Source organism: Crassostrea angulata, chromosome 6 (genome assembly GCF_025612915.1).
Source record: "Crassostrea angulata isolate pt1a10 chromosome 6, ASM2561291v2, whole genome shotgun sequence".
Classification (NCBI taxonomy): Eukaryota; Metazoa; Mollusca; class Bivalvia; order Ostreida; family Ostreidae; genus Magallana; species Magallana angulata.
The window spans coordinates 57,620,570-57,639,255 of NC_069116.1; the positions used below are offsets into that span (position 1 = coordinate 57,620,570).

General features: G+C 32.6%; 1 protein-coding gene across 6 annotated transcripts in view; it reads left to right on the forward strand.

Moving 5' to 3' along the window:
- The window catches only part of LOC128189245 (uncharacterized), a 59,807-nt gene extending 53,775 nt beyond the window's left edge, over positions 1–6,032 (forward strand). The window contains exons 2-4 of one of the 6 annotated variants that reach the window (XM_052860776.1): positions 1,639–2,263; positions 4,327–4,452; positions 5,311–6,032. In XM_052860776.1, coding sequence (XP_052716736.1) covers positions 1,897–2,263; positions 4,327–4,452; positions 5,311–5,894 — 1,077 coding nt within the window. In that variant the 5' untranslated portion in view covers positions 1,639–1,896 and the 3' untranslated portion in view covers positions 5,895–6,032. Of the gene's footprint in view, positions 1–1,638; positions 3,068–4,326; positions 4,457–5,310 lie in introns of those variants that run through there. The other 5 variants (XM_052860779.1, XM_052860778.1, XR_008244218.1 and 2 more) reach the window with 5 other exon arrangements.
- The last annotated feature ends 12,654 nt before the right edge of the window (positions 6,033–18,686 follow it).

Consider the following 18,686-nt stretch of genomic DNA (forward strand, 5'->3'; position numbering starts at 1 on the left):
GTTTGAATAATATACCAATCATTACATACATATTGTATTTTGAAGGCATGGTGCAAAATCTTCCCTACGTTACAGAGTTCTTTGATACTGTTTTCACAATATAGCTGTATACTTAAGTAAATTTAAACATGATTGATGGTTTTCCCTTCTTATATAATTAACTCGTAATTGCTGATAGCGTGGGCATATTCAAACAAAGTGATAATCATTCTCAATTTCGGATCTGCAGAATTCACATATTTTGTTATTAGACAAAAAATTTCTATGGCGTACACTTTCTATGGCTTATGTGATGACATTCTGATTTTACTGAGTTGGTTTTTGTAAATATAAGGAACTGTTTTCACCAAAAAAAATTATAGTGAAAATGGTCAAAAAAGTTTCTATATAAGATACATCTAGATGAATAATTTATATCTGCAATAAGATTTTGCACAAAAGTGTCAAAAATTCTTCGCTTTATAAGTAAAAATAAATGAAGTTTGTATTTTTCATTTGGACTTTTGATTTTGAACACTGTTCGTTATCACTACATGTCAATTTTTTTATAATACACTGTGTCTTGGTCATCCCAGATATAGCCTAAACCAATTTCAAACAATTTGTCCGTCCTTGATGTTTAGCGCCCAGTTTGATATATTTTTCAAATTTTGTTCCCACTCTTCTAACATTTTTCATAACATGACCTTATAATAAAAGAAAATGTTACTGATTGACCACAATTGCATACTTTTGCTTACTTTATTTGATAACGGTGTGTGTGTGTGTGTGTTTGGGGGGGGGGTGTTAAGAGAGGGATGTAAATAATACATTTTTTGTTTTACCTAAATATAATAGCAAAATAGTCATTTTTGGATATATATTTCATAGAGACTTTAAAGGTGGCGAAGCGAGTTATGTATTTGTTTTTGGCAAAGCTCCCCGAAAAATTGAATAAAACGAAAATATAAAAAGTAATTCAGCAAATCAATAAAATCTAAAACACCTACATCATAAATAATGCAGCAGTTATATACAATTTCTTGCCCTGGTCTGTGCTCTTCAAGCAGAATTAAATTTATCTAAATGATACATTAAAAGACATGCAACTAAATTTTTTCGAACAAGCTTTAACTTGATATTCATGCACAGTCAGACATTTTAAAAATAAATTCTAAAGTTCTTTATTTAGTTTTAACAATGCAGGTCTTTCGTTTGACCAGATCATTTATTTAACAAAACTCCTCTTGTCTTTCATTAATTTTAAAACCTCTTTTAATCCTTTTCTCAATTATCATGAACGGATTGCAGAGACCGAACCGCGTAAGAACTTTGGTCTGGAACCATCTTTGGATATTCATTATCACAATAATTATTCATTACTGAAAAAAACCAAAACAATATACATCTAAAATGTATATTCAATAGTGCATCTTTTTTAATCACTGGGGCTAATCAATTTTCAAAGCTTTCATGAAAATATGAATATCATGTAAATCCAACTGAAGTTAATTAATTAATGGTTAGATGCGTCTTATAATTAGTTTTATGGTAAAAAAGGTATACAGGTTGTTTCACTAGCTGTAAGCGTACGGAAATATATATGTTATCAAAATCGGGGTTCACTGTAGAACAAGTGGATGTCCAAAGTATAATTAGGTTTATCAAATATGGATAAACCCTGTTATTTCATGCAGTTAAGCATATTGTTTGGGGCAAGAACTATAACTCTAGTAATGTTAATTCAAGGGCAATAACTCTACACTTCCTGGTGTTGGAGCGTGCGCGTTAAGCTCTTCCTTTTATATTCAACTGTTCCCTGAGTCGGTCACAAAAAATCAACTAGAGAAATAATCAAGTTTTATCGTATTAATCGGCGAGTTTTATTACTTTATACCGGCATATTATTTCAATATCATGCTGAGGGTAAGGAACCAAAGGGCATCTAAGGCGAGAAGCCCATACGCAGCCGTGCCAAATGGAACAAATACAGTTGCCTCGAGTAGTGTATTGGCACGAGGTCGTCGCGGAAATCGTCGAGGAGGTCAAGTGAGACAGCCCGTTGCAAACATCTCCAATATTAATGCTCCTCCGACACAAGCGACTCCTCCAACACCTGCGGCTCCGACGACACCAGCGACACAGGCGTCAACTGAAGCAGGCCAGGGAATGTCACGGAGCGGGATGATTGGGATGATTCCTCACAACATGCCGCCCATAGTTAACCCCACCCCTGACGCACCAAGTGCGTTGTCGTCACATGTTCCCACCAACATGAATCAAGGTACAGAAAATTATTTGGAAAATAATATTGACGCGCCAAACCCATTTAACAGTGTTACTTCTATACTGGGATCCCATGTATCCCAAGCTCTTAAAGATAAAATTTGGAATGGCGAATTTGTTCATTTAAACAAATTGTTGCTTCAAGAGCCTTGCACAGAAATGCAAAATCAAATTGTTTTCGAGGGGGGTGTTTTTCAGGTCAAACCAAAAAATAAAGAAACAAAAATTACAAACTTCTCGCAATGGATGGATGCATTTTTCATATATGCTTCTATATACTTAGAGAAACATCCACTACAAGCCATTTCACTCTTCAGGTATATGTCAACAATAAAAAGGGGGGCTGCTAGTAACAATTCAGGTTGGTTGGATTATGATGTGCAATTTCGCTTAAAGAAGTCCGTCGACTCCTCTTTAAACTGGGGATCTATTGATGCTGAACTATGGTTGTTTTACATGCAAACAGTTAATAAAACCCAATTGTCAAATCAGTCAACTCGTAGGTATTTGAAATGTTATGCCTACAATTATGAAGGTGTTTGTCAGAAACAATATTGCAAGTATTTGCATCAGTGCATTTCATGTAATGCATATCATCCCTCCATTAACTGCTTCAAAAATAATCAATCTAATCAAATTCCCAAAAATGCACCTGCTCGTTCGGAAAATTTTAATTCCAACAACAAATTTTTCAGGAATCGACAACAAACCACAGGACGGCAAACCTACATGTAACTTGTTACATAAATTATGGGATATTGGCAGCACTCCAATCAATACATCTAACTTCGATTCTTTACTGGTAAATTACCCAAACAAAGAAATAGCAACAGTTCTATCAAATGGGTTTAAAAATGGGTTTTCACTTCAATATACAGGCATTAGAAAAAAGGTTGAATTTAAAAACATGATATCTGCAGAGGAACATGCTGTTGAGTTACATGAAAAAATAAATAAAGAAATAAAATTGGGTAGAATTTTAGGCCCCTTTCCCTGTCCACCTATTTCAAATTTGCGGTGTAATCCTATTGGTATCCTCCCCAAAAAGCAAGGAGGGTGGCGTATGATTTCTAATTTATCACACCCAGTGGGTACTAGTATCAATGATCACATTGATCAGCAATATTGTTCAGTGTCGTACTCTACATTTGATCAAGCCTTGTCACTGATTCAGGAGATGGGGGAAATTCAAGGGGGATCATTCATTATTTAGATGATTTTTTATTTATAGGTAGAGCAAACACAGCTGATTGTGAGATGTTAATGGCTCATATGATAAAGTTATCTGAAATTTTAGGGATCCCATTAGCTCCAGAAAAAACAGAAGGTCCATGTACATCTATTTGTTTCTTAGGATTAGGCATTGACACAGTTTCAAGAACTATTTTCATTCCAAAAAATAAAGTTACTGAACTTTTGGAAAAAATTAATGATGCTTTAAGTTGTAAAAAGGTCACCGTTAAAAAATTACAGTCATTAGCAGGGTCACTAGCATTTGTGGTTAAAGCTTTGCCCTCAGGAAGAGCATTTTGTCGTCGTGTATATGCGGCTTTAGCAGGAGGTAAAAAATCTTTCCATTTCATAAGAATTTCAAAAGAAATCAGATTGGATTTAGAAATGTGGGTAGAATTTCTTACAAAGTTTAATGGATTAACCCCTTTTCCATCTTTGACATGGCAAGATGATGAGACACTCAAATTTTATACAGATAGCTCAGGTTCAATAGGTTGTGGGGTTATATTTGGCAGTCAGTGGTGTTATTTGGCTTGGCCTTCACATTGGTTTTATGAGACAACAAAAGATATTACTTTTCTTGAACTTGTGCCTATTGTTTTGGGAGTTTTTATTTGGGCAGAACAACTCTATGCAAAAAAGTTATTGTTGCATATTGACAATCTCTCATTAGTTCATATTATTAATCAAAAGTCTTCAAAAAATAACAGGGTCATGGTTTTGATTCGAGCGTTGGTATTGTATACCCTTAGGTATAATATCCAGGTTAGAGCTATACATGTTCCGGGAAAAAATAACAATATAGCAGATGCTATTTCTCGCTTTCAGTGGTCAAGATTCCGACAGTTGGCTCCTACAGCAGACAATTTTCCATGTCAAATTCCTGCTCCATTTTGGGAGATTATTCATCAACTATAGATCAACTGTTAGAAGCCAGTATATCTGAAAACTCAAGTAAAGTTTATAAACAAGGCATCCAAGCATTTTTTAATTTCAGAGTTCAAGCTTCCTTTGAGCATTTGTGGCCACCACCTATAGATCATATAGTAATGTTTATAGCTTATATGAAGGAATCTGGATTTGCATTTTCAACAGCAAAATCTTATATGGCTGGTTTGAGTTTTGTTGTAAATTTACATGGTTGGCAGAATGCTACAGAATCCTTTTTGGTCAAAAAGTTGTTAGCAGGATTTAAAAGGTCATGCAGAACTCAGGACATTAGACAACCAATTACATTGTCTTTATTAACACAAATTACCAGTATCATTCCACATTTAACTATTTCTTCGTATGAAGCACATTTATTTCAGTCAGCATTTCTCATTGCATTTTTGCTTTATTGAGAGTAAGTGAACTAGTGGCATTGGAAAGAAATCATGTTCAAATGTTGGAGGATGAATTTATAGTTTTTGTGGGTTGCTCAAAAACAGATCAATTTGGTAATGGTTCATCCATTAGAATACCCAAAACACCAGATTCTTTTTTGATGTTTCAAATTTTTCAAAAATTTCAAAGTCATAGGCAATGCATTCAAGCAACACATCTATTTGCCCACTGCAATACTAAACCATTGACTCAATATCAATTTTCATCCATGCTGTATAAATCCTTAAAATTCCTAGAGGTACCTACAAATTCATTCAAGTCGCACTCATTTAGGATTGGAGGTGCAACTTACCTGTACTTAAAAGGGGTTTCTGAAATACAAATCAAGCACATGGGTAGATGGAGTTCCTCAGCTTTCAAATCCTACATAAGACCATGTTAATAGTATTTTTAGTTTTATGCTGTGAAATCATACATAAATTTCAGATTCAGTTTGGATCATTGGCTCATCTATTATTCATTGGGCACAGAAATATGCAGAGACCACAAATCAGTTAAACCTTGGATTAAACCACTTTACCATTAATTGGAATGGTAGAAGGGGAATGGTTTGGGAGTACTTGTATACAACTGTGTCAAGTATGTTAATAGCTAATAAACAACCAACTATTTTGATAATTCACTGCGGGGGTAATAATATTGGGGACCCTCAAAATACCCTAAAAGGTATTCAAAAATTCATGAAACTAACTTTATCTCAAATAGCAGACCTCTTGCCAAACACTCTCATTGTATGGTCACATATATTACCTAGAAGTAATTGGAGGCAGTCTTTATCAACCATTGAAGGTGAAAACTCTAGGCGTAGAATAAATAGTGCCATTGCAACATTTGTTTTGAAAAAGCTTAATGGTGCATCTATCAAATATCCAGATATCCAGATAACTCAAAAGCGATTATTTAGATTAGATGGTGTGCATTTGTCAGATCTGGATAACAATATATACATAAATTCCCTGAAAAATGCTATTGTGCAGTTTGTGACATCTTCCTCTCGCACCTATCCTTAAAATATACTAGCTGATATATCTGTGGCAAGTCATGGTCCGTTTAATTATCTATCTTATTATATATCATATACATATATCTGAATCTAGAATGTCCAAGTACAGACATTCTTATGTATCATATCTACAGGTGTCATTGTTGTCAAAATTGTCGCCTGGTATTGGCGGATGGTTCACGTGACAGTGTCCGTGATCCATTTGGCATAATTTTGATTAGAATACTGTCTCCGTGGGGCACTGTTTTTTCCAGGCTCCTCGGGTCAAGAGAGTATTTCTAATATTGTATATTACATATATATATTTGATATATGCTGCCATATTGTTTGAACGGCGCATGTCGAGTTCAATGTACATGTATGAAATCTATCTGATGTACATGTACATATATCTGACTGATATCTATCTGATATTCATGTACTTATCTAATTTTTGCACATTTGATTAAACGGCCATGACAACTACGCCAAACAAACAAAAGTCTATTTAGTTTTGTATATACATCAGGGTAAATATCTGAATCATAATTGTCTGTTGTTATGAAATTGCTATTAGCTAGAAACATGAAAAGCATATTTATTTGGGCAAAGGTCATGAAATAATTAGGTTTATCAAATATGGATAAACCCTGTTATTTCATGCAGTTAAGCATATTGTTTGGGGCAAGAACTATAACTCTAGTAATGTTAATTCAAGGGCAATAACTCTACACTTCCTGGTGTTGGAGCGTGCGCGTTAAGCTCTTCCTTTTATATTCAACTGTTCCCTGAGTCGGTCACAAAAAATCCCCTCCCACCCAAACCCATTATTTAGAATTAGGTTGCATGGTTATAATTTATTATAAATTTCCATTTAAACTACTTGTGAATAGTTGCATAGGTATTGTTTTTGTACAATTATAAATTGTGAATAGTTTTTTCAGATTGAGTTTTCTTTTGCAGCGTCATGGCCATGAAGAATAGAAGAAAGATGTGCTGGAAAGTGAATATGGACAAAGAATGGTTTTGCAGGTCATCTGTATTCAAGGACTCGGCAACAAAGTGCATAATTTTGATTAGAATACTGTCTCCGTGGGGCACTGTTTTTTCCAGGCTCCTCGGGTCAAGAGAGTATTTCTAATATTGTATATTACATATATATATTTGATATATGCTGCCATATTGTTTGAACGGCGCATGTCGAGTTCAATGTACATGTATGAAATCTATCTGATGTACATGTACATATATCTGACTGATATCTATCTGATATTCATGTACTTATCTAATTTTTGCACATTTGATTAAACGGCCATGACAACTACGCCAAACAAACAAAAGTCTATTTAGTTTTGTATATACATCAGGGTAAATATCTGAATCATAATTGTCTGTTGTTATGAAATTGCTATTAGCTAGAAACATGAAAAGCATATTTATTTGGGCAAAGGTCATGAATAACAAATCTTTCTCTAATTACTAGTTTATTACATACATGTATTTAAGGAATAGGGAATCGTTCTCTGAGTTTTAAGAGGTGTAAGTTTTAGCCGGGGTGTGGTCAAATCCAATGAAGCCCGAAGGCTTTTATGATAGATTTAATCACGCCTCGACCGAAATTATCACCTCATTATATTATTCATATAATTTACAGCAATTTTGCGATTAAATATTACTATATTGATTAAGCAAACCCCGTTTGCATCCAACGATACGTAGTTCGAATTTGTTGGACTGTACAGAACAAAATTACTGGATTTGACCACGCGGCGACCAAAATACTCAAAGAATAATTCCTTGTATATTTTTTTTTTAAATTATAACTTCCTCATAAAGTCAAACTCTAAAAAGTTGTGAATTCCGCTTTTGTTCAATGCAAGATTTAGCTGGTATTGTTACATGTGTAAATCATAAGAAAATTCAGATATATTTCTTGCCTCGCCAGTAAAACTTAGTCCAAGGGACCAATGGATTCACTTCGTTATATTCGTAATTCGTTAATAATATCCGTATACGAATTCGTAATAACTTTAGCGAATTCACTGTATACATGTTTCCTTTCACCAGACTACAATTTTGGCTTATTAAGGCTTAGAATTAAAATTCATGTACAATTTCTTGCTACCTTTAATAATCGGAATTTATGTGAAAATAAATTTATTCAAACTATTATGATAAATGGTATAGCAAACCTTTTAAACTGTAAAGAAATTCATTATAAAGGTGTTGAATTTCGTTATTATTCATCATAACGGGACTCAAAATCACTTCGCTTTATCAGTAAATTCGTTATATCTGAATTCGTTTTAACCGTAACATTTTGAAAAGACTTGTGAAGAATTTTACCAGAGGACTAAAAAAACTCGCATTATCCAAGATTTCGCTATATTCGTGTTCGTACTAAACGAGTTTTACTGTACAAGTAATACCTCTGTATGTCCATGTTACTTCTAACTGATATGAAAGTGACATTCCCTTATGTCTTTATTCAAAATTAATCCATCAACAGGGGATGATAGCTTTTTTTTTATTGCATAACAGTGTAAATGAACATAATGAGTTCGGTATTTACATTAAACTGAGACTTCACAGATTTCCACTCACTGATAAGTTGTATGAAAAATTTGTAGAAACATAAATCAAGACATGTTATCCATGCTAAATATTTTAAAATTTTAACAATTCTTTAAACTCTTCTTTTGAATACAGTATGGCCAAATTACTGTTTACACACCAAAAGTTGTCATTAAATCTAATTCTTCATACATACTTGTTTATACAGCAGTGTTGTGTCAGCGTCATACCAACAGCATTGAACTAAAGCATGAAAACTCAATCATCAATAATTCAAGTTGAGTTGTCATTGTGGCATACACATAAACATTAAAACCAGAAAGGATACCATTAGCAAAGAACATCTCCCACTATTCAAGGAAAAAATACTCATCTTGAAGATACTTGCATATATGAGGCTGTAATAAAACTTTGTGGAACAATATTCTTTATGGTGTATCAAAGCACTTTTACATCTGGGATGTCAAAGTTGATCCCTAAATCTGTAAATCTTTAGAGACAATAAATCAACACTGCATTAAAGACTCATTCAATAATACATTGTATAAAATAACTCCATTTTCAAGCAACAAACCTACAAACTAAACACAAAACCAGATCGGACTGAAATAAAACCCCTTTAGAGTCCTATACGATGAGATGCAAGCAACTTAATTGAGATTCATATAGTTTTTGCAAAATCACAGTAGTATAACAAATTCAAAAACACAAACATCTTAAAGATAAGTATAATAGTATATATTTACATTCAGTGTATATTTCCCCTTATCTTTGCATTGAAAATATGCGACGTTCAATTTTCTATGAATACACTCTGCTAATCCATGCGCACAAATAAAAACGTCTTCACTTGTTTTAAGTATATATATTTTACTTAATCTTACATTCCCCTTCTAGATGTGGTTAGAAAAAAGGTTCCACACTGGACATCCTTACCACCAAGTGCGGCTTCATGTCAAGATCTACTAAAATTTGGATGTAAAATCAGCTGTTCTGGGAATTGCAAATGTTTCTAGTCCGAATCACTTTGCACAGCTCTGCAGCTGCAACTGGTCAGACGATTAGATCATGTAGGTTCAAAAAATAAGCTGTTTTAGACGCATGCGCAGAGTGTTCATATATAGAATGAACCTCTAATTATATCATACAACAAATTCTTTTTCTTAATTTCACAGAAAATTAAAATGTTGCCCAGGTATACATAAAATATCAGGAAAACATTACGAAAAAAGACGCCATTTTGAAATATGAGGCAGCCATCTTTAAAATGATCAAACTTGAATAGCCAACGATATTTCTCATTCAAGTAATGTTCAAGGAACCTTGATGCAAAATTTGGTGCTTGTCTCCACAAGTGAAATACTTTGCCCACTATCCGCTAGACTAAATGTGTAAAAAAAAACTACGATCTCGCCCCTTTTTAATCATCAAAATTTATCCTTTAAAACAAAAATATTGTGATATTTATATACAGAGCTCATTCTTCTAGCTGATTTTAAATCTGCATATAACTTTTTTGGATGAATCTGCCACCCCTTTTAAAACGATGCTACGTGCCTGCCAAAATGCAAATTTAAGTAGTTGTGTTATAAAATAATCTTTAAATTATAGGTTTATCAGTTTACAGAGTAACATTTTATTGACACACACACACACACACACACACACACACACATATATATATATATATATATATATATATATATATATATATATATATATATATATATATATATATATATATATATCCCGTCATTTTCAAACCAACCACCTTATTCATACTCGCAAACATACAAACATAAGAATAAAGTTTTCATGATCCACTTCTTTTGTACTAATAATTTTCTAAATATATGATAACCTAATAAGTTTTAGCAATATACAGGCAATTGTACTTTACGTGAAATCCACGTTAATTGTATGTGATTTCACGTGAAATTTTCACGTGAAATTCATGTGAAAAGAGCACTCACACGAATTTTAATGGAAAATTTTTCACATGAAATTCACGTGTAAGGGATTTCACAATAAATTGTGTTAAAATCATGTGAACTTTCACATGAATTTCACTTGAAAATTTCACTTCACACAAATTTCATGTGATTCTCTGTTGAAACTACACGTGAGGTCACGTGAACCTCTTTTTACGTGAAATTCACGTGAGACACACTTGGCTTTGTATTTCCTTATAAATTCAAATACTTAGAAGCGCTAATATAACTGTGAACTTAAAAAACGTTTACAATTTAAGTTGTATGAAAACATGCCATAATAACCATAAAGAATATAGTTACAGTAATATTGAAAGGTTCACTGTCTTAAATTGCAAACTACACAATTTGTGTAAAATCGCCAAATATCTTAGTTTATCCTGGGTAGCTTTTTTTCATTTTTAAAAAATTAATGTTATCGACATATTTTGTCTTATATAACACTTATATATTAAAAAAGTCAATAACAAAACACACTTTTAGCCTTATAGCGGTATTTACACCAGTCATAATTTATCTAAAATTGTACACTAAATTTGCTATAGATTTTGTTTCTATATAATCAGCAAGATTTCTCCGACCGGTTAATTGTATATTATAGTCTCTGAACAACATCTGGAGGTCTGCCCAGTACAGCACCAGCACCAAGCTGAAGCTTTACCAGAGCTGCATTTTTCTATACTCCTGTATGGATCGGAATGTTGAAGAATTACAGAGACGGACCTCTCATATTACAATTATTCCGCACGACATGCATGTACAGAGAACTTAAAATTTTGAAAAAAAAAAACCCAAACAAATTAAGAACTTCTGAGCATGTGCAACCAATAGGACATGGGAACCATCATTAAGAAACGCCAGTTGAGATGGATAGGGCATGTCCTACGACAAGACCCTCAGTCAACAACGAGAATATCCCTGCACTGGACTCCAGAAGGCAAGAGAAAGACCAAAAACATCATGAAGAGGGACAGTGCAGAGTAAGCTTAAAACCATTAAGCAGACCTGGGGATCATCAACGAGGTTGGCCCAGGATAGGCAGGGATGGAGGAAGTTTATTGCTGCACTACGCACTACAGAGTGTAAAGGACAATAATGATGATAATCTGTCCCAGGTTACCGTTGTGTATTAGATAGCGCAAATGCACATTTGTTTTAGTCGTAAAATACATTTTATTTGTATTTCTAAATTAAATTTATTTGATAATGTTATAATACAAGTTTGCAAAAGCACAATATCTAACTATATTCAGTTTAAAATATGTTAACAAACCATTAGAAAACCATTTGTTTTAGTCGTAAAATACATTATACATTTTATTTTTATTTCTAAATTAAATCTATTGGATTATTTTATAATACAAGTTTGCAAAAGCCAATATCTAACTAAATTCAGTTTAGAATATGTTAACAAACCATTAGAAAAAAAATATTGGCTAAAGTTTTGGTGGTATCAAAGCCACTACCTAAACAGCATAGTTATAAAAGGTTATCTGAGTTATGGTGCTCTAACCTCTGAGCCATCTCAGTCAGAACAAAGTCAATTAAATAAATGTTGTTTAGATGCAAAATGCGACTTTGGCCACGAATTTATACGGACCTGTATTATTTTCCCCAAACGTTCACTTGTTGGGATTCAAAATGATATTTCTAATGTATAAGGGGTCATCTCCCCAAGTTTGATTTTTATTGATATCGTTTTTTTTTCATCAGCCTTTATTTAGACAATGATGAACATATTGAGCACAGACCACTCTATAAATGAAAAGACAAATTTAAAAAAAAAAAAATGATACTACATGTATTTGGAGACTTTGATACGCATACGCCAGTTTAAATCTACATATTCAAAGTATATAACATATTTAAGGGTTAAAACTCGATGTTTCGTAAACATATTCATTGTTTTGAGTGATTTAAAAACTATTTGATTTATTGTTATTATAATTTTTAAACACCATATTCGTCAATATATAGGTATTTACACGCCGTATCCACCCATCCTCTTAAATGAGAATACAGATATCTGCTAAGTACAATAAAGTACTTCTTTTTATGAAGAACCCAATACAAGGGGACAATTTTCAAGTTTTCTCCATTTATTTATTCACTTATCTATTTTAAAACCCGAATAAATAAGCGTGAACAAAAACAAATTTCTTATAGAAACTTATAATGGGAACAATTTAAATCCCCATTCGAAATTACTCGGGACAGATCATGCAATTTTTTAACATTATCATCCGGGCTACTTTCTTGTCGTTTGCAATGCAAAATCCCCGTGGACTTTCTTTTTCTACTGTGTATTGAACCTGGAGGGGGTAAAAGAGGGATGGGTCTAAAAAGAAAATTTGGACTCTTTTGAATTCTATTTGATAAATTTGCATGGTTAGTTGCGATTATCTAAATCTTAATAACAAATAAATATGATGGAAGTAGAAAGTTTAATTTTAATGATAGAAACAATATTAAGCATTTTAAAGGTATAGAAAGAGAACCTTATTATAATGAATCAGTATTTTAAAATAAACCGTTTTAGAAGCAAGAACAAACTAGAGAAAATTGCAGTTTTCAGTGCAGAAAGGTCACCTTACATGCACCGGGACGCATAAAAAAGACAATAGATCCCCGAATCTTGAGTTAAAGTAGCGCTGTGCGTGCAAAAAAACTTTAAAATTTTATTAGGCTATTTTTATTCTAAAAAATATCGTCTTTTTCATAATTATTACAATGAAAACAAAGGAACAAGGTGAATGTTTTTGGCACTCACACACCCTTTTATAATACTTTTTAGATTTGATTGCAAAATCCTATTCCCGTAAAATATAATCTTTTGTTTGTCTATGAGGATATAAATACTGTTTGGTAACGTGATCAAATGTCATAAATCACGAGTCAGAACCAAAAGAAGTATAAATTCACAAAGTATCATTCACACTTAAATAAAAAAAAATATTGCACAAAATTCAAATACTTACATCATTGAAATATGTAGCTGTACAATTTTTATTGCCACTTAAAGGAATCCTTAGATCCGAATGATTACTTTGGAAACAAAATAGCCTACTGCTTTTATCGAACAAGTTTGAGTTTATGCTTGATCAGACATTTAAAAAGAAATTCTAAATGATTTTATTGTTAACACTGCGCAAACTTATCTTTTGAAAAGACCATTGTTAATTTTTTGATTTCGAATTTCATTAACTTAAACGAAAAGTTAAGGAGAACTTTGGTCTAGAACTATGGATTAAATAACACATACAACTACAAGGACACCATAGCTCCATAATGATAAGTAAAAAATATTCCAAAACCTGTAATTTTTAAGGCGTGCTGAAAAAGGAATGTGTCAGAGTTATAAATACCTTTTAAAAATGCATATAAACAGCAAATTGTTTAACGTGGCTGAGAACAGATTGATTGCGCATGAATATATTTGCACATATTTTTATTTTCATTTAGTCATAAGTGCAAGGTTTTTCTGCTCGAAATTAACACTATCTGGGCTGTTCATCATAATTTTTGCAGACCGGGAGCTGTGACCCTGTAGCATCACTTTATAACATCAATAAAAATGAATAATGATAATAAGCTAGAAGTTTTTTAATGTAAAATACTAAACTTAGGTCACTGTAACCTAGTTATAATGCTTTAAGACTGAGGATGATTATATAGTAATTTCACACGTATAGCAGCTCTGTCGCTCGTAGAAAAAGAAGACTTTTCTTAAATATTTTTACGTTGAACTTTATTTGTACACCTCCTGGGACCATTTAAAAAAAAGAAATTAACGCTTTTCATTTCCTTTTTTAAATTTTAAGCCCCTTTCAATAAGGATGCTTTATATCAGGTTTTGTTACATTTGGCCCAGTGGTGTTAGAAAAGGTAAAAATTGATTAAAGATATGGATGACGATTTATGGTGACCAGAAAAGCTCACAAGAATATTCGGTCTAGATGAACTAATTTTTTCATTGAAATATTATTCATGTTATTAAGCTTTGGATTTGATCAGCTTCAAACTATTTTTATCATTATTTGATCTTGCAAGTGCTTCCGAAGAAAGACGCAGAAATACATTTAGTGTCATACGTATTGTTCCTAGAATTTTACATTAAGATGATAAATAAATGTTTTCGTCTTACTTTAGTCCTACTAAGTTAAAGAAGTACCATGCGTCTTTTATAATCTTACAACCAACCAAATAAAATTTAAAAAGACGAACGCCATTTTAATTTCACACTCAAACTATTGAATTTTAAAATTCACTGCTTGTTTCTCAAAGAGAGATTTAATGATTTTTTGCGTTCGATAATGCATCTCATATAGCAACAGTTCACATAATGTTTACTGAACGTAATCGTAAGTTGATACTTACAAGAGAGTGTGTCAATCTTATATCAGAGGAACAGTGTATTTAGCTGTTGGGAAACGGGTTAGTTTGTTTTAGGAATAGCTTATTATCGTTGGGATATTTCTTATTAGTCCCCTACCGGTTTCACCGGAGGGGACTATAGCTTTCCTCTGCGTCCGTCAGTCCGTCTGTCCGTCCGTCCGTCCGTCCGTCTGTCTGTCCGTCCGTCAGTCCGTCTGTCTGTCCCACTTCAGTTTTCCACACTTTTTTTCTTTATGCATTTGAGGAATAATATGAAACTTGCTGAACAGCTTCAAAATGTCAAACTACAGATCAAGTTTACACTTTTGTAGCGTCTGATTGACATATTTTCGAGAAAATTAATTTTTTATATTCCAATTTTTTAATGTTCGGGTTCGTTATCGGGTTCTATGTATAACTGAATAAACGAGGTCAGTATGTAGTCAGTATACTGTGCGTTACTTGTACCATATATTCCTTTTCCTGTACCATTCCTTTTATCATTTCTAACAAACAAATGAATTCTATAAAATAGTGTCAAGCATTGTGTTGTAAATTTAATCGGCAGGGTTTTTTTTGTATTATTATTACAATCGGGTTCGTTGTCGGGTTGGGCTGTTTAACTCTTTGGTTTGATTCGGGGTACAGAAGACGGTAAGAAATGATATTGTGCATAACAGTGCATTGTTTTCACAAATTTTTACCAGCGAATACAGAATAGACTTGGCGAAATTACAGGAGATGAAATAAAGAGTATTATTTTACCTATTTCCTATTTAATTTCTATATCAACTTTATAGTTTTAATTTCCTCTGTTCTTTTATCTCTGATTAAAGCATGACATCTCGTTTACAATAGCTCTGAAATAGTTGTGTGCTTTGAAGCTTTCATAGAATAATACCAACCGGTAGGGGACGTGTATTGCTTATGCAATACTCTCAGAATGCTTGTTATATTTAACATCTTCATTTCAAAATATGGTTGCTTCGTCTCAACTAAAAGAAGATCATGCCATAACAGGTGTGCGTTAGTTTATTCATTTTTGCTAGCTAGCATATAACTACATTGTGTAACTCTATCATTTAGAAGTCCGTGTTACCTGAATGCCTCGATTGAAAAGCAACCGAGCGTAACTTTCTTGGTCGTGATATATACCCCAGTGACAGTTGAGGACTGATCGAAACTCCATGTCAGCTTTAAAAATTACAAGCACTATATGCTAGACCCTAAATTAAATTCGAAAAATTTAGAAACACGAACAGTGGAAAATATCAAATGAACTTTAGTTTTTAAAAGTAATTTTCTTTGGAAATCGATCTTCCCTATATTTTAATAACTTTTAATTGTCATTGACAATAAATTTATGAAAAATGTAAAAAAAAAAAAAAAAAAAAAAAAAAAAAAGGTTGAGAGAGAGAGAGAGAAAGAGAGAGAGAGAGAGAAAGAGAGAGAGAGAGAGAGAGAATTAATTGATTAATGCGTTGCAAATAAAGAAATAAGAATCATTCTTTTTGCGTATCATGGAGAATTATGAGGTGATAATTTTGGTCGGAGCATGGTCAAATCCAATCTATATCCGTTCGGGTAATATGATTTAGACCGAAGGGATATAGATACATTTGATCACGCTCAAACCGAGTACCGAAATTATCACCTCAAAATATTCAAAGAATGATTCCTTATTAGTTATGTTTGTATATTTACATTCAGTGTATATTTCCTCTTATGTTTGCATTGGAAATCTGCGACATTCAATTTCTTAAATTAACATTTAGTGTATGTTTCGCTTATGTTTGCATAGAAAATCTGCAAAGTTCAATTTTCTATGAATACACTTTGATAATTCATGCGCCATGTGCACAAATATAAACATCTCCACGCGTTTTGAGTATATTTAATTTTGTAAGATTAAAATAAACGTTCAATCTTACATAACCAATTTGATGTGTACTTTTGACAAATAATCATTAAACTATATCTATTCTATGGTGACATAGCTCTGCCCCTTGTGTGCAAGTTATTTTTCTATCAATATGTCTACATGGAAGATAAATATGTTGACATGCAAGATGGTTATGTCAAAATGCAACATAACTGTTGACATGCAAGCAAATTGCTATCAAGTAAGAATTATGGAAAATCTAAAAAAAATTCAAATATCGCCCACAGGAGACATCCAAGATTAATTCTACTTATTTCTGTCAACATGCGACTTAGTTATGTTCACATGCGAGATAAATATGTTGACATGCAGCTGAGGTATGTTCACATGCGAAATAAATACTAGTATGTTGACATGCAAGTTACTTATGTTCAAAGGCGAGATAATATGTTGACTTGCAACTTATAAGTTGGATATCAACATACTAAGTTGCATGTCGACAACAATATGTTGCATGTCAACATATTTATTTCGCATGTCGACATAAAGAAGTTGCATGTCGACATTAAGAAGTAGCATGTTGACATAAAGAAATTGCAGGTTAATATAATTATGTTACATGTCAATATAAACAAGTTGAATGTCAACATATTTATCTCGCATGTTAACATTAAGTTGCTTGTCGACATAAATAAGTAGCATTCAGCATCTCGAAATTTGATAGTTTTTGAGATTTTTTTATAATTCTCTTTTATTGCAAGTTTCTTGCATGTCAACATAGTTATGTTGACATAAATATCCTGCATGTCAACATATTTATCTTGCATGTCGACATATTTGATGGAAAAATAATTTGCATACAAGGGGCAGAGATATGCCACCATACTATTCCTTAAAAAAAAAGGATTTTTTTCTAGAAAGTTTCTGGCATTTTTAGTCGCGGAAGCGAATTAAATAGCATGTTGATATGGCTGTTCCATGTATGTTTCAATCCCTGACTTTGAGCGTAAATAATGACTTTATAAAGGCGATACACAATATTTCATTCAAATAAACATCAAGAACTGTATGGAAATATAAATAAAAGGATTGAAACCTTGTTTTGGATGTTGTCGGTCCTATGACACACCAAGCGATGCAGACAAATTATCATACCGCGCTTAAGCGCGGTATTTTACTTGTCTGCACCGCTTCACCCCTGCGAATGTGTTCGGAATATTTTCTTTATCGTTGGTAAGTATGTAATAAACCTTGAAGTGGTCGATTTAAAGTTTACGAGACTTCCTCGAGATTTGTTCAGTTCATGTGAAATTTTGAGCGGAAGTATAAGTTGATTTATGTTAAAACATGAAAATACATGAAGCTACATGTCTTTTTTATCATCTAGCTGTTATTTAAACTAAACAATGATATTCAGAACAGAGTTATCTTTCGTGTTCAACCACTACACGTGGTTGAATATATAAACATTGGGTTGCGTAATAAAATCTTACGGGGATGGGGTCAATTACAATGGAAAGTAATTAATTAAATTACAATTACTTGCTTAAATTCTTCAATTAAATTACCATTACCATTACAAGAGCTTTCAAATGTAATTAATTAAATTACAATAACTTTGCAGATGTAATTAATTAAATTACATTTAAATTAATATGATATCTACAACGCATAAACATTTAAGGGGGTATATTTACATTCACTTTCTTTCCCCCTATCAAATTGCATTGATCGATTTGAGTGATATTTACGCATAACACAGAAGACCCAATCACCAAATTTGGTGCGTATGAATACATTCAGTCTTCCTTCAGAACATGACTGACACTCCTCCCGACTTCAAACCGGATAACGACCTGATATTATACTTGGGCTGATTAATATTTCATGGATGTAAATATTTTTTAAAGATTTATATGAATTCAATTGATTTATTTCTTAGTATACCAAAAATAGATTCATCAAATTACAGAATGAAAAATAAAATTGTGTTATTAGA